Source organism: Hyla sarda, chromosome 2 (genome assembly GCF_029499605.1).
Source record: "Hyla sarda isolate aHylSar1 chromosome 2, aHylSar1.hap1, whole genome shotgun sequence".
Lineage (NCBI taxonomy): Eukaryota > Metazoa > Chordata > Amphibia > Anura > Hylidae > Hyla > Hyla sarda.
In genome coordinates, this window is record NC_079190.1 from 57491181 (window position 1) to 57518460 (window position 27280).

Consider the following 27280-nt stretch of genomic DNA (forward strand, 5'->3'; position numbering starts at 1 on the left):
TTATTGTTAAGTTCAAAATTTCAATAAAAATTAAATAGTCAACACATGAAATTAATATATGACCTTAGCCTCACATAGTCTTGCATTGATTCAAAAAACTAACATTTGACAGCATTATGGCCAAGCCAACTTACTCCCTGCTGTAAATTTGCCTTAGAGGCACAATATAAACACCTGTAAATACTATAATTTATCACAACCACAAACCCCATAGGGATAACCCTTTTGAGGAGCCCCAGTAAAGCCGTACCTATTTTTTTTTATTTTTTTTTAAGGAATGCATAAACATGATGTGTTGTTCCCCCCCCCACCAAATTTATTCATCAACTCCAATGACTTCCCTCCGCAGCTGCCATTATGAACTCAAGTGACAAGCAGACAGGCATGATATACACAGGGAAAGGATTTAGTCAGGTAGCAGTGAGTGATACAAACCCTCTACCCCCACCCATCATCTCACCTACCTAGTGCTCCCTCCTCATCTGCTAGCCAGTGGTCCCTAAACCCTCCCTCTAATCTCAGTTATGGAGGCTTCCTCTTGCTGGATCGGGGTTGTTCTTTATAAAGCTCTTAGCCCTGATAAAATATATTAACAAACCTATTATAAAGTGCACTGCACAGATATTGAAGCTAATTATTTCTTTGAGGTTTGTATGGCAGTGTATGTGATACTATTCCTACTATGTTTTTCAGATATGGGATATACAGAGTCACTCGTGTTTATTTACAGCCTGCTCAAAATCCAGCGGAATTAGGGGAGAACTCACTGCCTGTCTTTATATCCCTGAAATCAGAGCACTATGCCTGACCACCGATTCCATCTCCCTTCTACAGGTCAAACTAAAGTAAGTGACAAACTCTGGTTTAAGGGGTTGTCCAGCGAAAGAGACAACCTGTGTAGGGTGTCAAAAAGTATAATAAAGCAACTTACTAATACAATGTCTTTGCCATATTACTACACAGATCTCTCCATATCAGCAGAGCTGTGATGTCCCACAACATTCTTTAAAATAAGAGCTCTCCCTCCCTGTTCCCCCTCCCTCCTGTCTGCTCAGGGTGAGACCATTGATGTGAAGAGTTAATGTCCATTAGATTTTAAGGCAGTGGGAAGCCTTTCTCAGAAAAGGCAGCAGTGAGCCTGTTCTGATTGAAACTACTGTGACTGAGAAAGGCTTCCTTCTGCCCTAAGATCTAATGAGCAGTAACATTAGCTCCCCCTCTTCACATTACTGGTCTCACCCTGAGCAGACAGGAGGGGGTTCAGGAAGGGGAGCTCTGAATGTGACAGGATATCACAGCTACATGGAAGAATGTGTAGCTGATATGGAGAGATCTCAGCACTATGGCTAATACCATTATAATAATACGTTGCTTTATTATACTTTTTTTTTTATATCATACACAGGTTGTTTCTTTTTCTGGACAACCTCTTTAACTTTTTTACCTAAGGAAAAATTAAAGGGCTGTAAATTATGTCAATAAATTATGACTAGAGATGTCGCGAATTGTTCGCCGGCGAACAGTTCCCGGTGAATTTAGCATGTTCGCGTTCGCATCACCGGGCGAACATATGTGAAGTTCGATTCGCCCCCTATACTTTAACATTGCGGTAAACTTTGACCCTGTGAGTCATAGTCAGCAGACACATTACAGCTAATCAGCAGCAGTCCCTGCCTTCCAGACCCTCCTACCTCTTGCACGGACGCCATTTTACCCTCATTCGGCATGCTGCAGGCTTAGGAAGTGGAGGGTCAGAGAAGTTGCTGCTAGGTGGTGTATTCAGGGTCCAGTTTACTCCTAAAGCACTAGTGTAACATCTGCTTTAAGGACAGCACCCCAAAAAGCCCTTTTTAGGGCTCAAATATCAGTCTGTATGTCTTGCAACAGCTGGAGGCACCCTGGTTGGGAGGGAACCGCTGGTTAAAAGGGGTACTCCAGTATAAAACTTAAGCTCCTTCAAGCAACTAACTACTACAGTATTCAAAGGGCTGAAAGATATCAGTCCGTGTGTTTTGCAACAGCTGGAGGCACCCTGGTTTGGGACCACTGCATAAAAGGGGAACTCCGCTGGCAAGCTTTTTTTCTTTAAAGCAACTAATTACTACAGTATTCAAAGGGCTGAAATATATCAGTCCATGTGTTTTGCAACAGCTGGAGGCACCCTGGTTGGGGACCACTGCTTAAAAGGGGAACTCCGCTGGCAAGCTTTTTTGCTCATTGTCACACTAGTGCAAATCATATTCGGTGTGACAGTTGTGCAAATTAAAAAAAATTGCACAACTGTCACAAATTTTCCAGCCAGGTGTACATGCCTAATTTTTCTGGCCTCTGCTGCTGCACTTTTTCTGGTGCTGCAATTTTTCTGGCCGCTGCTACAGCTGCAGCTGGGACAATACCCAATTTTTCATCCATGTGTACATGCCTAATTTTTCTGGTACTCTCTGCTGACATCTCTGTCCATTTTAGCAACTGTGGATATTAGATGTATGCTAAGGGTAGCATGGTGACTCAGAGGTTAGCACTGCTGCCTTGCAGCGCTGGGGCCTTGGGTTCAAATCCCACTATGTGCTGCCTAATATTGGGGAATCTAACTATGTGCTGCCTAATATTGGGGAATCTTATGTGCTGCCCAAAGGGGAGCTCTAACTATGTGCTGCCTAACATGGGGGAATCTATGTGCTGCCTAATTATTCCCCCATCTAACTATGTGCCTGCCTAAAGGGGGGCTCTATGTGATGCCTAAAGGGGGCTAAAGCACGTTATTCCAAACCATTTAGGAATGCTAGGTGATTTATGCCCTTTATGGATTAAAACCAGACTCTGCATCAACTATGTCATTTTCCATGGGAGTTTTGCCATGGATCCCCCTCCGGCACGCCACAGTCCAGGTGTTAGTCCCCTTGAAACAACTTTTAAATCACTATTGTGGTCAGAAAGAGTCCTTGTGGGTTTTAAAATTCGCCTGCCCATTGAAGTCAATGGCGGTTTGCCCTGTTCGCAAACTTTTGCGGAAGTGCGCGTTCGCGGTCCGCGAACCGAAAATTTTATGTTCGCGACATCACTAATTATGACCTTTATGGCGCACTTGCACACTGTGGTAGCAAATGCATTTGTGATACCTGGACTTGCCGGTTTAAGCAATGGCAAATCCAGGTGCAACCTGCAATTATGAGTGAATCACATGCGATAGCCACGGGTGACTTTGCTCCCTGTTCTAGATCAGTGTTTCCTCACCCGTGTGTCTCCAGCAACTTTTATCTCAGTTATACAAGCTACAAGACTGAGACACCCCTCTCACCAGTCTCTATATGGGCCTATCAGCAGTTTTAATAGCTCAGACTGCTGACTGGTCCACTTTAACAAAAATAAAATAATAATAAATGTGTTGCAAGGCATTAATGTTCTTTTTTTGGTGCAACATTCTGGCATATGTAACTTAGTAGATCTGCACCAATAGAGACCTCTTCCCAGGGACCATCTTTATATTATGTAAACTGTAGTTTTACCATGTTGAAGCCAAAGAATACATATATTATTTGTACAGTATGACTGATATATTCTACTCTATATAAGGGCCTCGGCTCAGCCTCACCTGGACAGCTCCCACAAAGACCCCGTCCTCTGCTGCAAGTACAATAAAGCCTTCAGACAAGTTGTTACCTGCTCAGAAGGTTCGGTAAGTGTGTCTTCAAGGCTACAATGTCTCTATACTTTTGGGCTATTATTTATTATTTAATATAATGCACCTATAGCTTATATTCTTAAAAACAATGTAAGACAGTGGCCTATTGATGGGGATGTGATGAAGTTTTAACTTTTTTAACTCATTCCCTTTGCAGCCATTTTAGTTAAATTTTTTTCGCTTATGTTTTTTTCCTCCTCATTTTCTAAGAGCCAAAGGTTTTTTGTTTATCCATCAACAGAGCTGTGTGAGGGCCTATTTATTTATTTATTTTGGGGTAAGGAGGGGGGGGGGGGGGGGCTGGGGGGAGGAGTACTAATTTTTAATGGCACCCTTAAAGGGGTATTCCAGGAAAAAATTTATATATACATATATATATATATATATATATATATATATATATATATATATATCAACTGGCTCCAGAAAGTTAAACAGATTTGTAAATTACTTCTATTAAAAAAATCTTAATCCTTCCAGTACTTATCAGCTGCTGAAGTTGTTTTGTTCTTTTCTGTCCAGCAACAGTGCTCTCTGCTGACATCCCTGCTTGTCTCAGGAACTGCACAGAGTAGAAGAGGTTTGCTATGGGGATTTGCTTCTACTCTGGACAGTTACCGAGACAGGTGTCATCAGAGAGACAGAAAAGAACAACTCAACTTCAGCAGCTCATAAGTACTGAAAGGATTAAGATTTTTAAATAGAAGTAATTTACAAATCTGTTTAAATTTCTGGAGCCGGTTGATATACATAAAAAATTTTTTCCTGGATAACCCCTTTAAAAGGAAACTCCGGTGGAAAGTTGATAAATCCGTTTTGTGGACTGTGCAGCAGGATCCCATTGGCAGCAATAGGATTTTTCTGCATCAGAATTTCTGAGCCTAATTTCTAAGCGGAATTATGTTTGGAAATTCTGTGAACCTACCCTTAGAGTTTTAGGCTGGGTTCACACATAGTATTTTGATAACTTTTTTTTAGCCAAAACTTTGAGTGGAACCAACACAGAGAAAAACTATAAAGGAAAGTTTTGGCTAAAAATACTGACCCAAATACTATGTGTGAATCCAGCCTTACTGTTAGTTTTGATAAATGAGGCCCAACGAGAAAGCTGCAGGTGTATTACTTACTAAATTCTGCATACATAGTTTTTGTACATGGATATACTTTTGATTTACTGTACATGTGCAATGGTTAGTATTGACTTATTTTCTTCCTACAGGCTGTGAAAGTTTGGGACTTTGAGACCGGGAAACAAGTATTTGAATTCAATGACGCTCATAGAAGTTCTGGAATCACATGTATGACATTCGATCCTAGTGGTAGACGGTATGTATTTTTGTTAAAAAAGAATTTCACTTGTGTCCTGTCATGTATATGTTGGTAAATACGTGTATTCTCTATAATATAACAATTAAGGTCACATTGCAATCTTACCAATATTATTCCACTTATACATCATGTAGCCCTGCCTAAGGGTGCATTAAAACAGCTGCAATATGTCTCCTTTTAGCCTCTGTATTAGGGCTGAATTGGGACGTAAACCCACTCAACAGTTCTACTGAGCCAAACTCAGATCATCATTGGGTTCTATGGGAATTATGAGAGATCTGAGTAATATGGCTGCATTATTTGAATGCAGTCTACATATATATGTGTTATTTCTGTGGTTCTGTGATTGGAACCTGAAAAAATCCTTTCCTTTCAAATCCCCAAATATTTTTGCAAGAGATTTTCTGCGTGTATATGTTCTTATTTATCAGAGAATAAGACATACAGTGAAATGTATTTGAGAAGACCATTTGAGAACCCATTTTTTACCTCTATGACCAGGCTCTTTTTTTTATTTATTTGACATGTATCTCTTTAAATGGTTATAACTTTAGAACGATTTTTCTGAGCGGAGTGATTCTGAGATAGTTTTTTCATGACATATTGTACTTTATATAACTGGTGCATATTTGTTAACACATGAAGCATTTTTTGTGAAAAACTTCAAAATATTGTGAGAAACTGGAAAATTTTGGGCGTTAAAAAAAAATTGTTTTATGGTGTACACTGTGCAGTAAAAGTGATGTTATATTTATTCTGTGGGTCAGTACAATTATGGCGATACCCATTTTATATAGCTTTCTATGTTCTTTTTCCTTTTTCTGCCATTCATTTTCCAACAACCGTAACTTTTTTATTTTTCGTCCGACGCCATTGAGTAAGGGCTTATTGTTTGCAGGATGAGCTCTACTTTTTATATGTATCATTTTTGTGCTACGTGCTACCTTTTGATCTTTTTTATTCCGCTATTTGTACCAAAATTGGCGAATTTTGCGCTTCTTTTTTTATGGCGTTCACCGTGCGGGATAATTTACATTATAGTTTTATAGTACACGTCATCTTGGAAGTGGTAATACCTATTGTGTATATGATTTGTGTTTTTTTTTAATCTTTTTTGGTAATAATACAGGGCTTTTATTGGGAAAGGGGCATTTTTTTAATTTATTTTTTACACTTCATACTTTTATTGAAGAACTTTTTATTTTATTTTTTACACCTTTTTACAGATTATACTATGCTGCAATACATTTGTACTGCAGCACAGTATGACCTGTGAGCTGCAGACACTACAGCCTGTGTGATCCAGCCTCTGACGTGATCTCACAGGCTTCCGTATCAGGCATACAGGAGGTCATGATCTGTCCTCCTGCTGCCATAGCAGCCAACAGCGACCCGCGATTGTATCGCGGCGCCGCTGTTGGAGAACAGGGGGAGAGCACTCCTCCTGTCAACACCATAGATGCCGTGATCAGGATTGATCATGGCATCTATGAGGTTAATGCTGCCGGGATCGACGCTCGCGGGAACAGGGGGGATCGCGGCTCCTGCAGCTGCGGCCGGACTCCGGCTGTGATTGACAGCCGGGTCCCGTCGTCGATCTCCTGCGCTGCCCGCGGCAGTGCTGGAGATCGCTATGACGTATGCATACGTCCAATTGCGCGAACGTGTCGGATGATTGGACGTATGCATACGTCCTATAGTGGGAAGGGGTTAAATTGGCACTGTTAGATCCAGAAACTTTTTATATGTTGTTACTGATAAAAATGAAACACCTTTTGTAATATGGTTATTAAAAATGTTTTGAGTATTTCATAAAGAAAACAGCTCCTGAAAATCCCACCACTAGGGGTCCCCATACCTACTGGGATATTAACCAGGTCTGCAGCAGCATCAGGCTTGTTCATGAGTCGTGGACAAGAGATGACTTGTGGACAAGGCTTAATGAGCAGGTGCACCAATCACCTCACACCACCACAAAGAGGGACACGCCCCTTCCACCACACACCAATCACTTCACACCACCACAAGGATGGACATGCCCCCTTCCACCACACATCAATCACCTCCCACCACCACAAGGGAGGGACACGACCCCTTCCCCAGAGTGGATTTCTAACACTGTGAGCTAATGAAAAGAGGCATGTACATAGTCAAGATTAGGTACTGTGTAACATATCAATTCTTTTTTTTTTTTGTGGGCTATGACAGGTACGCTTTTAAAAGGGTGGTCTTTTGAAGAGGTTACTCTGTATACCCTTGTAATTTTATGCCTGTGATATGCACAGTTGTTCATGGTCCTTCGTGAATATGGAGGAGGTTTACAAAAACCATCCATACAAAGACAAACTTGTTAACAGTTTGGGTCAGAGTATTTTTCGCGTCTAAATTGCCTGTGTTTGTGGATATTTCTGTTCCCTAGACTAATCACCGGAGGAAGAGATGGCTGTCTGAAAGTCTGGAATTACAATAATGGGCAGTGTCTGCACACTCTGAGAAGAGGTAAATGACACCATTTCACAGTATCCTTAATGATATTGTCTTCCCTCAGGTAAATCAAAGCATTTTCTATCCCATGTAATTTGCATTGAGATAACCCAGAAGAGCGCGCTCGCACTATGCTTCAGTAACTAGGCCTCTACTGAATATTCCAGGGATAGAGAAGAAGCAGAGAAACCGCTAAGAAAGAAAAGTCTTACAGTCCCTGGTGACTTTTATTCTAAACAAGTAATAGGTTCAGATGGGAGAGATGTGAAAAGTGAAGATATTGTTATAAAAGACATAAAATACTGCTACAAAACATGACTGTCGGATGTGTTACACAGTAGAAGTCACATTTAGGTTAGGACATATGCGGGAATTCGTTAAATGGTGCAGAGAAGAACTCATTATAAAAGCTAATTGGCACAAAATTATCCCTAAAAACCACAAAAGTTGCTGTGTTTGATGTTTTGGTGTTTTTTTTCTTTTTCATTTTTTTTTTTTGCAAAATGAGTGTGAGTCTGCTAGACTGTCATCTGTTATCTAATATTCATTCAAGGACAAGGAGGGAATGAATCAACAAAAAGCTAAAGTTTACTCCAAAATAAATTTTAGGGGGTGTGACGGAGGTGACAACTAGTTGCAAATAAATAGCAGAAATCGGGTCTAGCTGTCACCTCAGCCCCAAACCTAAGAGGGTGTTTGACTATGCCACCTTGCCGCCTGCCTAGACCTTCTGCTAAGTCCGACTATGCCTCTTCCTCATCCTTCTGTACCTCATCCAGCTACTTGTGTGGTCGAGTCATATCGGGGGTAACGACCTGGGTGCCGCCTGCCGCAGCAAGCCCATACTGCCTTGTGGCAGGCTCTGGTGAAGACCAGCGGCACCTTAGACTCCGCTCCCCGATACGGCCCAAGTCATCTGCCACACAGGTCAGTGGATCCACATCCAGCATCATTACAATTTAGACCCTGTGGCTCCAATATGGGTCTTCTATCAGGCGAATAAAACCAAGCAATACAGTTTTCATGACAATACTAGTAGCGGTTCACTTCTTGTTTACTTGAACATATCTTTCTTGACCTCTTGGTTTTCCATCACACGTAAACCAAAGCCTGAGTTTTTCTTGCACAGGCCATGTGCCCCCAGGTTTTCTCCACCCTTCCTTTAACCAGGGTTTCCCCCTATTTCACTCTTCACTAATACTTAAGAAATCAATTATAGATTTCTAACAAGGTTATACCAAGATCCGGCCCTTATACATAGATGGTTTCCTGAAGTCCAAGATGTCTACTGGTGTTGTCACACAACATGTTGTGAAGATGACCTATCCTATAGTAAGTTTTGGTCGGGCATCCTCCACATATTTTATACGATTGCAGCCATTTTTACCCTTAAAGGGGTACTCCACTGGAAAACTTTTTTTTTTTTTTTAAATAAACTGGTGCCAGAAAGTTATACAGATTTTTTAATTACTTCTATAAAAAAATCTTAACCCTTCCAGTACTTATCAACTGTTGTATACTACAGAGGAAGTTCTTTTCTTTTTAAGTTTCCTTTCTGTCTGACCACAGTGCTCTCTGCTGACACCTCAGTCCAGGAACTGTCCAGAGCAGGATAGGTTTGCTATGGGGATTTGCTCCTACTCTGGCCAGTTCCTAAAATGGACAGAGGTGTCAGCAGAGAGCACTGTGGTCAGACAGAAAGGAAATCCAATAAGAATAGAACTTCCTGTGGATCATAACAGCAGCTGATAAGTACTGGAAGGATTAAGATTTTTTAATGGAAGTAATTTACAAATTTGTTTAACTTTCTGGCACCAGTTTAAAAAAAATAAAAAATTCCACCGAAGTACCCCTTTAAATCCTCAGAGACCTCTCTTCCTTTTTTTTATGAGAATCTTTTTAGGATAACTTATTGCTGTAAGTATCTTCTCATTCACAGAGTTTGAGTCTGGAGGGTGGTTACACTCACTGACTGACAACCTTCTCAGTATTCACGCTCATCTAGTTGGCATTTTTTAATTAGGTATATCTATCCATAATACATACATTCCATTTGCTAGCGCTTTAAGTCTGCTATAGAGAGAAAATCAAGTAAAAGACTATATAATAGACCTCACCTGAAAATAGAATCCTAAAGTATTATCCTAAGGATGGTTCAGCACACAACATAAAAAAAAAAAAGGAGAGAATATAAACATTGACCTGTGATCCTTTGGTGGACCAGTCCCACCCTGGACCCACTTTCCATGTCATATGCAGTAAGGCTAGGTTCACACTACAGAATTTCTGTCTGCAATTCCACTTTGAAATTGCAGGCAGAAATTCTCAGTAATTTTTTAAGCAGAATTTAAGAACAAACAATTTGCTTTGAAATTTCCGCCTGAAGAATGGTGGTGCTCATTTTTCAGGCGGATGTACTCGCGGAAGACATAGCCATCTATTGGGGACGGCAATGTCCGTGCGGTCCTAGCGCGGACTGAATCTGTCCACACTGGGAATCTCTAGATGGAATTTTCCGTCTGGAGATTCCGCAGTGTGTACCTAGCCTTAAGGGGCTATTCACACGGCAGAATTTCCGCCGGTGGAATTCTGCCTGAAGTGAAAGCCTAATACACTTCTATGGGTTTCTGCAGTTTTGGAATGATTTTGCCGTGTGAATAGCCCCTATAATTGCAATACTAAAAACTTACTGAAAGACATTTTAACCTTGGTGAGTCTGTCTTTGAAGAAGAGAAAGCGATACTTTGTTCTCTATGGAATCTTCTCCTGTAGATTAAACATTTCACTGAATTCTCTTATTGAAAGACAGACTCACCAAGGCAGAAAAGTACATAATGCAAAATGTAACATGACATGCCTGTGAGGTGGGTAGCAGAAGTGTGAAGGTGGTAGAAGAAATCTTGTAGAGGTATAGGTGAGTCAAGTCTTTAAAGAGTACCTGTCATGATCATGTTAAATGTTATAATCCTCCCAGTTCACTGCCCCCGTCCTGATAAACCACCACCTGCCTTTATTTGTATTATTTGTTAGTTTTCTACCTTGATATTGCTCTGTATTTTCTGCTCAGGTTCAGGTTCACAGACTGGAAAGGGGTGTTCCCCAGCAGGCTGTGACATCATCTGAAGCCATACAGGGGAGAACTTCCTCCCTTACTCTGCAACCAACAGCAAACGACAGTGAAGTGTGAGAGAAGCTATGATTAGATAAGGCTGGACACATCTCCCTCAGCATGCCAGGCTGCACTTCCTGTGTTTGGACTTCTGCAAGGCCAGCAGGAGTCCAAAGTCCGTGCAAAAGATGGGGGGAAATGTGCTCTGGACAAGTAGAGAGACGCCTAGTGGCAGCTTTTTTAAACACAAATAAAACATAGAAAACTTTATTTTTGTAAACAAAGAATATTAGAAAGATTTTTTATTTACCATAAGGAGTGCAATAGCAAAAATTAGTTTTAATGAGAGTGACCATTTAACCCCTTAACGACGCAGGACGTATATTTACGTCCTGCGCCGGCTCCCGCGATATGAAGCGGGATCGCGCCGCGATCCCGCATCATATCGCTTGGGTCCCGGCGCTAATCAACGGCCGGGACCCGCGGCTAATACCACACATCGCCGATCGCGGCGATGTGCGGTATTAACCCTTTAGAATCGGCGGTCAAAGCTGACCGCCGATTCTAAAGTGAAACTGAAAGTATCCCGGCTGCTCAGTCGGGCTGTTCGGGACCGCCGCGGTGAAATCGCGGCGTCCCGAACAGCTGATCGGACACCGGGAGGGCTCTTACCTGCCTCCTCGGTGTCCGATCGACGAATGACTGCTCCGTGCCTGAGATCCAGGCAGGAGCAGTCAAGCGTCGATAATGCTGATCACAGGCGTGTTAATACACGCCTGTGATCAGGATGAGAGATCAGTGTGTGCAGAGTTATAGGTCCCTATGGGACCTATAACACTGCAAAAAAAAAAGTAAAAAAAAGTGTTAATAAAGGTCATTTAACCCCTTCCCTAATAAAAGTTTGAATCACCCCCCTTTTCCCATAAGAAAAATAAAACAGTGTAAAAAAAAAAAAAAATAAACATATGTGGTATCGCCGCGTGCGTAAATGTCCGAACTATAAAAATATATCATTAATTAAGCCGTACGGTCAATGGCGTACGCGCAAAAAAATTCCAAAGTCCAAAAAAGCGTATTTTGGTAACTTTTTATAACATTAAAAAATGAATAAAAAGTGATCAAAAAGTCAGATCAAAACAAAAATCATACCAATAAAAACTTCAGATCACGGCGCAAAAAATTAGTCCTCATACCGCCCCGTACGTGGAAAAATAAAAAAGTTATAGGGGTCAGAAGATGACATTTTTAAACGTATAAATTTTCCTGCATGTAGTTATGATTTTTTCCAGAAGTGCGACAAAATCAAACCTATATAAGTAGGGTATAATTTTAACCGTATGGACCTACAGAATAACGATAAGGTGTAATTTTTACCGATATATGCACTGCGTAGAAACGGAAGCCCCCAAAAGTTACAAAATGGGGTTTTTTTTTTCGATTTTGTCGCACAATGATTTTTTTTTCCGTTTCGCTGTGCATTTTTGGGTAAAATGACTAATGTCACTGCAAAGTAGAATTGGCGACGCAAAAAATAAGCCATAATATGGATTTTTAGGTGGAAAATTGAAAGGGTTATGATTTTTTAAAGGTAAGGAGGAAAAAACGAAAGTGCAAAAACGGAAAAACCCTGAGTCCTTAAGGGGTTAAAGGTTGAAGGTAAAGCACAGGGCTTTTCCTGAAAGATAAAACAGAAAGATAATGTTCTGCCCTTTACGCTCTGCCATACAGTGGTATAGGATATTGGTATAAAGTGATGAGAGAAATAACCATCGGTGTAAATGTTGACATCTGCTCATTGTGCTACATGTGCTAAGTAGGCTTCTACATCTATACCTACATGGTACATCCTATTCTGTTCAGCTGGATGGATTTATTTGCTTTTTGTCTGTAACGCAATAAATAGCAACATTTATTATTCTTCCCATTCACAGCAAACAAGTCAGATGAGATCTGTGACTGCACATATGTGGAAATTAACAGAAACAAGTAAGATACCATTTTTGACATTTTTCAGATTGCCTGGACATATTGGGTGGTACCATAGGTTGCAGTCACCCCTAGACTCAGTGTTTCTTCCCTCTATACTGTGACATCGCTGTGTATTATTATGCTATCGTTGTTGTATTATTATGCTGTGTTTAGTTTTCTGAGTTGATGTTGATGTTCTTAGCCTTTTGCTATGATATATCTGTTCTGTGACATCACTGTGTGCATTATTTCCATACTGTGAAATCATAGTGCACATCATTTTCAATTCTGTGACATCACTGTATTATTCCTGCACTTTGGCACCACTGTACATAATAATCCTTGCCCAGGACTTCACAGTGCACTGTGACACCCCTGTATTTGTTATTCTTGTTTTGCGCACCATCTATGTATTGTGATTCACTGAGACCATGATACTATGGCATCACTATGTTCCATAACCTTTTCCCATAAATAACAGTGAATAAAGTCCTGTGACATCACTGTATGTTTCATCCTTGAACTGGAACATAATTAGGTTAGTGCTACAATTCCTGTGATGTTATTGGTTATTCTTATTGTGTGCACCATCTAAGGCCTTCATTGCCTCTGCAGCTCCATGGGCAATTCCATCAATTTTAGCGGAGAAAAAAATAGTGCATGCGCTATTTTTTTTTCTTCATCCAACCGACCCCATTCAAGTCAATAGGATCCGCCTGGACCTGTTGTTGACCCAGTAGAGCCCGTTGTGCTCGGACCCATTTTTTTGAGGCGCAAAAAAAGAGCCAAACGGACCCTTAACTGGGCATAGCACAATGGCAGTGTGAAATTAGCCTAACTACAGAATTTACACGAAATTCCGCACAGAAATTCCAGTACAGCAGCCTTCCATTGTTTTTGATTGGGTTTTCACATGGCTGAATTTCCACAGCAGAAAATTCTGCAGCAGAAATTCTAATTCCTGACCTTCCTGGAAGAATGAAGACGTTTGTTCTTTTGGCATATCTGCTCAGATATGCTTTGCCATCAATGGTGAAGCCGCATGACCTAGTGCCTGCTGTGCACAAAACCTTACCAGCAGAAAATCTGCAGCAGATAATCTGCAGTATAAAATCAACTGCTGAAAATCTACAGCCTACCGTATATAAAATGAACGTACTCTAACAAGACATCTCAGTGAACATGGCCAATTTCTCTCTGTTCAACTGTATGTATGTAAACATATTTGAAACCAAAAGAATGTACATTATGGGGTCACATACTTTTATGGCTCCTAATAATTCAGAGTAGCTGTTAGGGTTCATGTATGTAGCTGTGTGCCTTGTTCAGACTGGTCAAAAATATAGGTTTTCTTCAGCACTATTACTGCGCCACCTTTTGTAGCTCCAACATAGCTGTGCAACAAAAGTGCCATTCTGTATAAAATGTCAAAATAAAAGCCACATTTAGCTCAGATCAGTATTATCCATAGATCATGACAATATACTGTATCACTTGCAAATGTATACCTTTTCACCATGATAACATGGAGTACTTTGTATAACTTCAGATATATTGTTGGCGTTGGATGGGACAGAAGAATAACTATGTATATTGTGAGTACACTGCTCTATATGTATTGTGATATTGTTTAGAATATAATTGTGCTGCCATTGTATGTATTAAATGGGCACTGTCAGATCCAAAAACTTTTTATATGTTGTTACTCATGAAAATTAAAGACTTTTTGTAATATGGTTGTTTAAAAAATGTTGAAATATTTAATAAAGAAAATGGCTCCTGAAAATCCCACCACTAGGTGTCCCCATACCTACTGGGACACTAACCAGTCCAGCAGCAACATCATGCTTGTCCATGAGTCACGGACAAGAGATGACTCTTGGACAAGGCTGCATGAGCCGACACACGAATCACCTCCCACCACCACAAGGAGGGACATGCCTCTTTCCACCACACACCAGTCATCTCCCACCACAAGGGGGCACACAGCCCATTTCCCCTGAGAGCATTTCTAACACTGTGAGCTAATGAAAATAGGTATTTTTATAATAAAAATGGATGATAGAGTAGAGGCATAAAAATTACATGTACGTGGTCAGAGTTAGGTACTGAGTAACATATTGGCCCTCATTTATTAAGAATATTGGGTTTTTACTAGTGTCAAATGTTTTTACTAGTTTCAAATGTTGTTTCAGACTTGCAGGATTCCACTCTATAGGTATTCATAGATTGAGGCTAGGTTCAGACTATGGAATTTCCGCCTGCAATTCCGCTTTGAAATTGCAGGCAGAAATTCCGCTTGAATGGGTTTCACACTTCGGAATTTGTGAAAGGAATATCCGCTTGGAAATTTCCGCCTGAAGAATGGCGGTGCTCTTTCTTCAGGCGGAAATCCGTGCGGAACACATTGCAGTCTATTGGAGATTGCAGTGTCCGCGCGGTTCTAGCGCCGACTGATTCAGTCAGCTCTGGCCGCACTCGGAATCTCCCGGCGGAAATTTTCTGCCAGGAGATTCCGTACTCTGAACCTAGCCTTAGGGGAACATTTTCTGACCAGCTTTTTCTAGGTGGAAATTTGCAGCTATTCATTCTCAGGATTTTCTGTGAATTCAATAGTAAATAGGTCTGGTTTGGAAACCATGCCTCCTTTCGGGCCGACCCCCCCACTTTGTGGCATACTACACCCCTTTTTCACAGGTTTGTCGGATTTTCATGCCACACACTGGCTCAGACGTGTCACAGACACTATGTGCCAAAGAAACCTGACAAAAACGAGTCAGTTTTAGCTTAGTAAATGAGGGCTACTATGTTTTTTTTTTTTGTGTGGGATCTGTCAGTTACACATTAAGATGAAATAAGATAAGATATCATTATATAATATACAGTATGTATATGTAATGATTGCATAGCAATAAGCCATAATAAAAGCAATAAACCTATTTGAATGCAATTTTTTTTATTACTGTACTGGACATACTATGGTACAGAAACATTTTCCCCAAAGGTCTATAATAAAAACTTTGCTCAGTTTCTCTTCTACAGCCAGAATGTTTTTCGCAAAAAGTACAGACACTGTCCTAATCAGGGTAAATCTGTCATTGGAACTATCTGACATCTTTGTTTTTAGCTCCTCTCTGTCCTCTCTTGAATAATCTTCTAACATCATTTACGGCCAGGTCCGAGGTCACCATTTATCTGGTCACAAGTCAGCTTAGAAGATCCCTTGCTGCTACCATTCCAGTGTCCACAGTCCGACACTACCAACACTTATTGGACCTTGTCAGTGTGTAGAGTAGTGTTTTCCAACCAGTGTCCCTCCAGCTATTGCAAAACTACTACTCCCAGCATGTCCAGACAGCCACTGGCTAAAGGGACAGCTAAAGGGACATTGGTTTGAAAACACTGGTGTCCTGACACACCCAACTGGTAATACCCAGTTTCCAGTAGGCATAAATAGTTCAAATAATCAAGAATTTCTATATTATGGGGAATGCAAATATTTACTAAAATTGACATGTCAGGAGACCCAAAGGTCCTCCTAATTCCTTTCCTTAAGCTGATGTACCTGGTACATTGAGACTTCAGGTAATCAAATGCAATCCAATGTACCGGGTACCTTATGAGGATGACACCGGAGACGTTGCGGTGTCCTCTACAGTGGGAGCCGGATGTTAGTTGTTGCCGATCTCCTGTTGTAACAGTCAGGAGCGTAGCTGCCAGGCTCCGGCATTAAAGCAAAAACTGCATATTTTTATGTCCCGTTTTGTCCGGAAATTAATTATCTGTTTATTTCACAGGATTCTGACGATGATCTTCATCACTTCCAAGAGCCACAGCCAGGTTGGCACGATGATTTGGTAAGATGACTTCCGGTTGATATATAAAAGGAAGATCTGTTTACACAAGCAACAAGTCATATCTCCATGGGAAAGCCAAGATAGCAACACTGGATCTGTTTTCAGATGGATCTCATAAAATTTTATGGACTTTTAATGACTTTTCAATAATATTTAAAGGGTTATTCCAGGATTTTCTTTTCTTTAACCTTTGAACCCATGATGCCAAGTTATAATACTGTGTAACATGCTTCTATTACCTCCATGTGATGCTTTGTCCCGTTTTCATGTGCTAGACACACACACTGGAAATGTTGTAGTGCAAGTCCTTTTATTTTACTGTTGCCTCTGACCATTCCCAGTGTAGCCAGAGACAATATGTCATAAGTCACATGGTCTCCAGGGGGTGTGGCTATGATGCAGTGGGTGGGTGGATATCAGGATGGAAGGAATTTGCTGAAGTAGTGCTATCCACCAACCCACTGCAGCACAGCCACGCCCTCCTGGAGACCATGTGACTTATGACATATTGTCTCTGCCTACATGAAATATTGGTAAAGGTCAGACACAACAGTAAAATAAAAGACGACCTGCACTACAGCACTTCTGGGTGTGAGTCCTGTGCCTAAAAATGGGAAGGTAATAGAAGAATATTACACTGTAGTATATCTTGGCATCATCGGGAGATTTATCAAGGGATTTAGAGGGTGGATTTTTTGCTTACAAAAGTCACACAAAAAGTTGCATGTGCGCTTAAGCAGTTTTTTGTGCGACTTTTGTGGGTAAGCAAAAAATACCAACCAGCCATACCTAAGCAATTTTCAGTTTTCACTTTGCAGTGGTCGGGAATTTATCAAGTGCGAAAGTCGCAAGTAAGCAAAAAAAAAAAAAAAAAAAGTTGCAAAGCCCCTTCAAAAAGTTGCAAGTGTAAGCCAGGTCAAACCTGGCTTACAAACTTGCTTTTGACAGCATTTTCAAAAAGTCACAGCTCCATTCCATGGCACACGCTCACATCTACCACCCACCCGCAAGCTGTTGGGACAACAACTCCCAGCATGTCCTCACTGTAATGGCATGATGGGAGTTGTAGTCCTGCAGTAGCTAGGGAGTGGGTGGTAGATGCGGGCACATGACCAGGGAGCGGAGCTTTACAAAAAGTCGCCCAAAAAGTCGCAAGTGCAACTTTTTTTTAAAGCTCTGCTCCCCGGCCACCCGCCTGCATCTACCACCCACCTGCTAGCTATTGCAGGACTACAACTCCCAGCATGCAGACATGCTGGGAGTTGTAGTCCCAACAGCTTGTGGGTAGGTGGCCGGGGAGCGTAGCCGGCCGACAGGAATATGAAATTGCAGGACTGTAATTTCCTATTTCCCGGGCAGACCTGTGATTGGTCCAGACCTCCTGGCCAATCACAGCTGCCAATGGGAAATATGAAGTTACAGTGCCGTATGAAGTACAGTGCCCAGGGAGTGGAGCACAATGCTGCCCGCTTCCCTGTCACCCGCCCGCGCCCCACTACTAAAACTCCCAGCATGCCCTTACAGTAAGGACATGCTGGGAGTTGTAGTGGTGCGGCACGGGCAGTGGGAAGATGTGAGGGTGGGTGACAAGCTTGTCACCCGCCTGCACATTGTCCGCTCGCGCTGCACTACTACAACTCCCAGCATGTCCTTATTGTAAGGGCATGCTGGGAGTTATAGTCATGCGGCAGGTGAGCGGAAGATGTGCGGGTGGGTGACAAGCTTGCAACCCACCCGCACATCTCCGGCCCGTGCAACACAACTACAACTCCCAGCATGCCCTTACAGTATGGGCATGCTGGGAGTTGTAGTCGCGCGGCAGGGTGGGTGACAAGCTTGTCACCTGCCCCTGCTGCACGACTACAACTCCCAGCATGTCCTTACAGTAAGGACATGGTGAGAGTTGTATTCCTGGGGCGGGGGCAGGTGATAAGCATGTCACCTGCCCCTCTGCATGACTGAAACTCCTGGCATGTCCATACTGCGGCAGGAGATGTGTGAGCTTCCCTGACTTGCTTGTCACCCTCCTGCACATCTCCCACCAGCATGACTAGAACTCCCAGCTTTTACAGTGAGGACATGCTGGGAGTTGTAGTCTGTGGGCGGGAGATGTGTGGTGCGGGTGACAATAAATATACTAACCTATTTTCCATGTTTTTTTTTTCTTCTCATTTCAGATCTCTGTATCCTGTGGACTACTCTGGATTCGGTGGACTACTACGATGACCAACGTTTTTTTTTTGTTTAATGTTAAAAAAAATGGTTAATGAGGGCTTGTTAGGGAATGTTTTTTTAAACGTGTTGTGTTTTTTTTGTTGTTTTTTTAATTTACTTTACAGGCTTAGTAGTGGAAGCCATCATATAGACAGAATCCATTACTAAGCCGGGGCTTAGAGTTAGCCCCCAAAACAGCTAGCACTAACCCCCAATTATTACCCTGGTACCCACTGCCACAGGGGTGACGGGAAGAGCCGGTACCAACAGGCCTGAAGCATCAAAAATGGCGCTCCTGGGCCTAGGTGGTCCAGGCTGGCATTATTTAGATTAAAATAGGGGAAACCCTATGCATTTTTGTTTAGTTTTTTGTTTTTAATATTTAATTTATTATGAAAAAAGTGTGGGGTTCCCCATATTTTCATTCTCAGCCAGATGCCAACCGAGAAGAAACAGCCTGAAATTACCAGGGTGGGCGAGGATTGTTACCGGCCCTCCCCAGCCTAAATAACACCACCCTGTTACCATCTAGGCCCAGGAGCGCCATTTTTTACTCTCTGGGCCTGTTGGTACCAGCTCTTAATTGGGGGTAATAATTGGGGGTTAGCGCTAGCTTTTTTTGGGGCCAATGCTAAGCCCTGGATTAGTAATGGACTCCGTCTAAAAGACAGCTTCCACTACTAAGCCTGTAAAGTAAATTTTAAAAAAACACAACACGTTTATGAAACTTTTATTTTAAAAAAGCCCTCGGTAACCATTTTATTAATATTAAACAAAAAAAAACAAAAAACGCTGGTCATCGTAGTCCACTGAATCTGAAGTAGTCCACAGGATACACAGATCTGAAATGAGAAGGAAAAAAAAGCAAACGAAAAATCGGTTAGTACATTTAGGGTGAAAAAAGTGGTAAAAAAATGTTTAATAAACACACACATATATATCGCACATTTTTTTTTTCATAGCTGCGACTTGAGGTAGGGTAACAAAGTGGTGTTCTGAAGTCATTCATTGGTATTTGCTTATGTGTGCTAAAAAAAATTGTATTTTAAAGTGATTTATTGTTTTTTTGCTTATGTGAGCCAAATTTATCAACCCCCTGTGATAGTATGATAAATATGTCACACATAAGCAAAAGCAAAAAAAAAATGACTACAGAACACGCTTACCAAAGCAACAATGATAAATGTCCTTTCATGGGCTCAAAGGCCTCAGAAAGCCATAGAAATAAAATGTAAGTGGCTCAGAATTTCAACTAAGCTGATATCATCCGTATTAAAGGGGTACTTCGCTGCTCAGCATTTGGAACAAACTGTTCGGAACACTGGAGCCGGCGCCTGGAGCTCATGACATCATAGCCCAGCCCCCTCATGATGTCACGCCCCGCCGACTCAATGCAAGTCTATGGGTGGGGGCGTGACAGCCGTCACGCCCCCTCCCATAGACTTGCATTGAGGGGGCGGGGCGTGACGGCATGAGGAGGTGGGACTATGACGTCACAAGCTCCCGGTACCGGCTCCAGTGTTCGAAACAGTTTGTTCCAAACGTTGAGCAGCGGAGTACCCCTTTAAGGTGTAAAGGTTTAACACAGGGATATAAATGTTGGTGTAACCTTTTCTACTACCCAGGCACAGCACTTGGCAATCTTCAGCACTTTCATAGACAATGAATGGAGAGGTGGTCGAGTATGTGCCCTGACACTCTATTCATATGGGAGCTTCGAAAGTCCCATTCTTGAGATCAAGGGGAATCCCAGTGATTTATCCCCTGTCTTGTGTCAAAACCCCTTTAACTGAAAGAAGCCACTTGCTTCTATGCAGCTAGATGAGGAACAGAATGCACGTTATTTGTTATGATGTACAACTTGGGTTTTTGAAGACCTATGGTACATGAGCTATACAAACGATAAAAGTTTTTTAGTGCATTCTTATCGTGTATTTTGTGTGTGATATCAGAGCTTACCGTGCACATTTCAAGATAAGAAATAATATAAAGGTCTTATGAGTTGAGATACAATTGATTGTGATTTCTCTACAGAGCACAATCCAGGTTTTGGAGATGATAGGATATGGCATCAGAGCTCAATGTACCTATTACTTCTGCAGATCCGAGGTCACCGGGAAGACATTCTGTGTATAGCTCAAAATCCTCCTAATCTCCTTGCCAGCTCAAGTTATGATGGAGAAATTATTATCTGGAACATGATTTCGGGCCACATACAGTGCCGAATAAACACATCCATTCATGTTGATTCTGCAGGAATGAAATGTAAGTACATAGCCTTTAATTCGGTAGGGCAACTTCACTGTAAACATACATTATACCATTTATTTATGTAATATTGAGGATAGTATATAAAATATTAAACGTAATAAACATACAGTATATACTCAGTATATCAAAAACAGTAGATTTATCTTATCTGTCTAAAAGAATTTTCTCATAAAGACATAGTCTATTTTTCATGATCTTTTAAAATATATGGGCATCACCAATGGGATCCCTGAGTAAGGAGCTGATCACAGCACCTGCTGATAGTGGGTGCCCTGGTTTTCTTTCACTATTATTTGGAGTTACCCTATCACTGAGCACCTCAGATAAATGAGAGTGTCGACCATCTTGAAACTGTCCATTATGTGCATTACTTTCCAAATGCCCACAGGAATCAATTGCTTGCCATGGCCATTACCTGTAGAAAGTATACAACCCCTTGATCATCAGATGATCACAGGAAAGCCTATAACATTTTGGTAAACCACTAATGTGTTATGTTTATGTTAGAAGCAAACACTGTATCAGAATTTTTTGGGAAAAGGGTCTTAAAAACATGTTAAATTATACCCATCATAGAGATCGGACAGTACTAAGTGCAATTGTTTTATCGGCCTTGCAAGTGTCCTGGAGGCTTGGCCCAGCCCGAATGTAACCAATGCCAGATCTGTCATAATGAAAGGGCAGGGGGTGGAGAGCAATGAGGCTAGAAAAACAATGGCACTTCAACAGCTGGACCACACCTCCAGGACACTTGTCTGCCCAATACTGATTAGAGCATTCCCATCTCTACAAACAGTACCTTAGGTATGTTTTAACTTGTGTTTAAGTCAGCTATACATGCACTGTTCATAGTTTAGGAAGCAAAACTGTCCTCACAAATGTTTTCTTTAATACTGCATTAAAGGGGTATTCCGGTGGATTTTATTTATTTTTTTAATCAACTGGTGCCAGAAAGTTAAATAGATTGCATTAAATAGATACAACTTCCTGTGGACCATACAGCAGCTAATAAGTACTGAAAGGGTTAAGATTATTAAATAGAAGTCATTTACAAATCTGTTTAACTTTCTGGAACCAATTGATTTAAAAAAAATTTGTTTTCCACCGGAGTACCCCTTTGAAAGATCATTACTTAGGACCCTTTTAACTGATTAACGAACAAGGACATGTATACACGTCCTTGTGCCATTAACAGGGTATGGCGCAGGCTCCCGACTCGAGCCCGCATCATACTGGCTGTATGATAGCAGGGAGCGACCCACTTGTAAGGTAGCCGGAGGGCTTACCTCTGTTCCTGTGTCGGCTGCTGTGCTGTGAATGATAAAGCCCGGCAGGGCCAGGCTTTATTAATCGAGCGCAGAGCACACAGATCAATGTGGTTCTATGGAACCACATTGATCTGTATGAGGAATCAAATGATTTCTTCTAAAAGTCCCCTAAGGGGACTAAAGGTGTAAAAAGAAAGTTTAAAAAAAGTTTAAAAACCCACACATTAACCCCTGCCTTATTAAATGTTTAAATCACCCCCTTTTCCCCAAATTTCATATACAAAATATATAAACATAATAAAAATAAACATATGTGATATTGCCGATTGCCGAACTATAAAAATATAAGGTTAATTTAACCGCACAGTCAATGGCGTAGACGTAAAAATAATTCCAAAGTCCAAAATTGCGTATTTTTGGTCACTTTGTATACCCTAAAAAAAAATTATAAAAATTTATCAAAAAGTCAGATCAAAACAATCATGGTACTGATAAAAACTTCAGATCACGGCGCAAAAAATGAGCCCCATATCATCCCGTATACAGAAAAATAAAAAAGTTTTAGGGGTCAGAAGAGGACAATTTTAAACATACTAATTTTGGTGCATGTAGTTATAATTTTTTTAAACTTGTAAAATAAAGAAAACCTATATAACTTGGGTATCATTGTAACCATATGGACTTACAGAATAAATAAATGGTGTCATTTTTACCGAAAATTGCACTGCGTATAAGCAGAAGCCCCCAAAATTTACAAAAATTGCATTTTTTTTCCAATTCTGCCCCACAAATATTTTTTTTCTGGGTTCGACATAAATTTTGTGGTGAAATGATTGATGTCATTACAAAGTACAATTGGTGGCGCAAAAAATAAGCCCCATATGAGTCTGTAGGTGCAAAATTGAAAGCATTATGATTTTTAGAAGATGATGAGGAAAAAATGAAAGTGCAAAAATGGAAAAACCTGTGGTCCTTAAGGTTAAAAACTATCGGGGAGATTTATCAAAACCTGTGCAGAGGAAGAGTGGTCCAGTTGCCCATAGCAACCAATCAGATTGCTTCTTTCATTTTCCACAGGCCTCTTTAGAGGCCTGTGGAAAATGAAAGAAGCAATCTGATTGGTTGCTATGGGCAACTGCACCACTCTTCCTCTGCACAGGTTTTGATAAATCTCCCCCTATATGATTTTACAGTTGAACTGTTTATGTGTAAGGGAATCAACAGTTTTTGCAAAGAACATCAGTGCATTGTTTTCTGGTGTAAAAACACTTCTTAACCACTTGCCAACTGCCCATAGACTATAAATGTCCAGGCGGTCGGCAATTATTAGAGATGAGCGAAGTTACAGTGATTCGATTCGTCATGAACTTCTCGGCTCGACAGTTGCTGATTTAGCCTGCATAAATTAGTTCAGCTTTCAGGTGCTCCGGTGAGCAGGAAAAGGTGGATACAGTCCTAGGAGAGAGTCTCCAGCCCACCAGTGCACCTGAAAGCTGAACTAATTTATGCAGGCTAAAGTCAGCAACTGCCGAGCCGAGAAGTTCGTGACGAATCGAATCAATGTAAGTTCGCTCATCTCTAGCAATTAACTCTACATTGCTGTTCAGGACCAGAGTATTGCAATTTCCGTTCTGCTGCTAGAGTGGAAAGCTGGCTGTCAGGGAGACGGCAGGGACCATCTATTATTGTAAAAAAAATAAAAAATAAAAATTGAATTAAAAGAAGAAAAACAAATGTCATATAGTAACTTGAAGTTCCCCGGTGAGCCCAACAACACTTTGTCAAATAGGTTGTTCCATGTAAGGTGCAGGACTGAGCAATCCATACAGCTGTGTAATGTGGAAACAAAGTAGAACTTTACCGAACCTTTTTGTGCATAGAAGTCGTTTTAAACAGAATTTTTAGCAGATGAGTGAATATTTGGTCACTGTCTCTTTTACAGTTGCTTTATTTGCTGATACTGGCTGGAAAGTCTCTGATGTGCTTTTCGCACTTGTAGGTAGTGTTCCTAGTGAAAATTCATCTGTAGACACAATACAAGACCAGATGATTTCTACTGTGAGGGGCCTACACAGGTTGCCTATTTGTGGAACAGATTAGAGATGAGCGAACTTACAGTAAATTCGATTCGTCACAAACTTCTCGGCTCGGCAGTTGATGACTTATCCTGCATAAATTAGTTCAGCTTTCAGGTGCTCCGGTGGGCTGGAAAAGGTGGATACAGTCCTAGGAAAGAGTCTCCTAGGACTGTATCCACCTTTTCCAGCCCACGGGAGCACCTGAAAGCTGAACTAATTTAGGCAGGATAAGTCATCAACTGCCGAGCGGCGAAGTTCGTGACGAATCAAATTTACTGTAAGTTCGCTCATCTCTAGTGCAGATACTTGAACTTTACTCGTGGTTTGTGGCACAAGACCCTATGTTCTGAAGAAGCTTCTGGTACATTATTAGCCACGCAGCAATAACTCAGACTGTATGTCACATTCCTGCAAATTTGCATGGTATGTCGGTGTACTGAAAAAAAAACTGTGCCCTGAAGAGAAATGTTCCCAAGCAGCTGATGAGAAATGCTGAGTCAGAGCAGGAGAAAATCCCCATAGCAAACATTTGCTGCTCTGGACAGTTCCTAAAATGAACAGCAGAGAGCACTGTGGCTGTGACAGAAAAGAAATCCCAAAAGAAAAGAATTTCCTCTGTAGTATACAGCCGCTAATAAGTACTGGAAGGATTAAGAATTTTGAATAGAAGTCATATACAAATCTGTTTAGCTTTCTGGCACCAGTTCATAAAAAAAAAATTCCACCGGAGTACCCCTTTAAGACAAGGATAAGGACAGTCTAGTGAATATTGACTTTTATATCAAAGACTGGTTAAAGGATAACTCTGCTTTGAACCCGAGATATGAAAGGATGTGTTAGAAGATGGAACAGATATTGATCATTTCTACTGTGTTGATCTTCCATTATTAATCTCTGAGCAACCTTTCTGTTTAACTTCAAATATGAATAAAATATGTAGATTTCAGACTATAGGAAGCACCTGAGTGAGGAGAGTAGAAGACAAAAATGTGGTAGCCTGGGGATGTAGGCTATATGGGGTGTAGCTGTGCGGTAACTAAAGGGTGCTTGTTTAACCCTTATCACTCGTGACGCCAGGGTGCGGGCTCCTCTGTATATGCTTGTCCTATCGCCACCCGTCCCAAGAACAATAGGGAGGTATAATAAATGATTGTCCACAACCGGAGGTTTTCAGAAAACTGTTGGAATCTTTACTGCAGCTTTTGTGCAACATTAAACAGGAAACAGGAAACGAGGTTGGGACCTCGTGAGTTTCTAGAGCTTAGAAAAGGAATAAGTGCTGTTCCACTGGATTTAGGGGATTGATATTCGGTCCAGTAGTCACAGTAGCTTTAGCGGGGATTGATATTGTAACTCACGATTAGATTCAGGCTGAGGCTGGAAGGCTTCAGGCCTAAGCTTGTCTTTGCAAGTTACACGGATCACTTCTCTCTCCACTAGTCCGGAACTCAAGAGAGCGATCATTGGTTGCAGCTCCCTTATATGGGCAGGGGCTGGTCTTAAGCTCACTGGTCCATACCATCTGTCATTCACTTTACAAGGCATTATGGTCTAACCATGTGACCACACACGAGACCTCCAAAGGTCCTTCAACACACTTTACTAGAATTAACATTAGTCATGTGACTTAAGGTCCTGCGACACTATGTATACAATTATTATTTACATGTAAATATCACAGAATTGCATATGAAAGAGGCGACTAGGGGCTATCCCACCAGGAGGATGCCACTGGAACGAAGTAACTCTGACTTTGGGGACCACCACACAAGGTACGGTATGCAATACGGTACCGGGACACCACAAAAAAATGATACTATACACATACACAAGGTGTATTACTGGTAAAGTGATGGTAGGAATCTTTAGGACCTTGCTGGAGAATTAGACTTTTAGACGAATGAAAATTAGTGGAATGTCCACCGACGGACATTCTGCAAATTTGCATGTTATTCCGGCGCTAGGACCACTCGGAAATGCACCATCTCCATAGACAGCAATGCATTTCTGTGCGGATTCCCCTGTAAGAATTGACTTACAGGTGTGCACAGTGCAGCAGAATCCCATTGAAAGCAATAGGATTCTGCCACAACAGAATTTCTGAGCTGAATTTTTCCGGCAGGTTCCGCTCAGAAATTCCATTGTGTGAACATATCCACACAGGTAAAATCCAGAACAGCTATGCTCTTTAGCTCCACTACTGTTGGTTATCCTCAATGTCTAAATAGATCGAGGAGGACTGACTGGCACTAATGCGCACATGGCTCTGTTCACACAAGCAATATAGCGTAGACCCCCTTGTTGTATAATGGAGGGTACTCTATAGTTACAAGGAGACAATAGGAAGGTAGACAGCAACAGCTCTACCCTCCACTGTCATATGTAGCCAGGTGGCTTTTCGTTTACCAGTATACACAGGCACTACACTAGGGCAGGCTTTATAATATTTAGCATCATTTTACCCTGATAAAATAGTTGAAAATATTGTACAGTGGTCCCTCAACATACGATGGTAATCCGTTCCAAATGGACCATCGTTTGTTGAAACCATCGTATGTTGAGGGATCCGTGCAATGTAAAGTATAGGACAGTGGTCTACAACCTGCGGACCTCCAGATGTTGCAAAACTACAACACCCAGCATGCCCGGACAGGGCATGCTGGGAGTTGTAGTTTTGCAACATCTGGATGTCCGCAGGTTGAAGACCGCTGGTATTGGAGGTTATACTCACGTGTCCCCGCCGCTCCGGACCGTCACCGCTCCTTACCACTGCCCTGGATGTCTCTGTCCATCGCTGTCGCCGCGTCACCGGGTGTCCCCGACGCTCCGGCAAGGCCTCTGCTTCCCCGGCATCCTCGCTCTCGGTCGCCGCCATCACGTCGCTACGCACACCGCTCCTATTGGATGACGGGACGGCGTGCGCAGCGACGTGATGACGACAATGGAGAGCGCCGACGATGCAGGGGATCCTGAAGAGGACGCGCCGGAGCCCCGAGGACAGGTAAGTGATCGTCAGCAGA

General features: G+C 41.6%; 1 protein-coding gene across 7 annotated transcripts in view; it reads left to right on the forward strand.

Moving 5' to 3' along the window:
- LOC130358518 (WD repeat-containing protein 49-like) overlaps window positions 1-27280 on the forward strand; it is a 148293-nt gene that overhangs the window by 86734 nt on the left and 34279 nt on the right. For all 7 annotated transcript variants that reach the window (XM_056561861.1, XM_056561863.1, XM_056561859.1 and 4 more), the window contains exons 15-22: window positions 694-845; window positions 3574-3676; window positions 4902-5008; window positions 7431-7510; window positions 12536-12590; window positions 14122-14167; window positions 16370-16429; window positions 20746-20908. In XM_056561861.1, the coding sequence (XP_056417836.1) occupies window positions 694-845; window positions 3574-3676; window positions 4902-5008; window positions 7431-7510; window positions 12536-12590; window positions 14122-14167; window positions 16370-16429; window positions 20746-20908 (766 nt within the window). The remainder of the gene's footprint in view (window positions 1-693; window positions 846-3573; window positions 3677-4901; window positions 5009-7430; window positions 7511-12535; window positions 12591-14121; window positions 14168-16369; window positions 16430-20745; window positions 20909-27280) is intronic.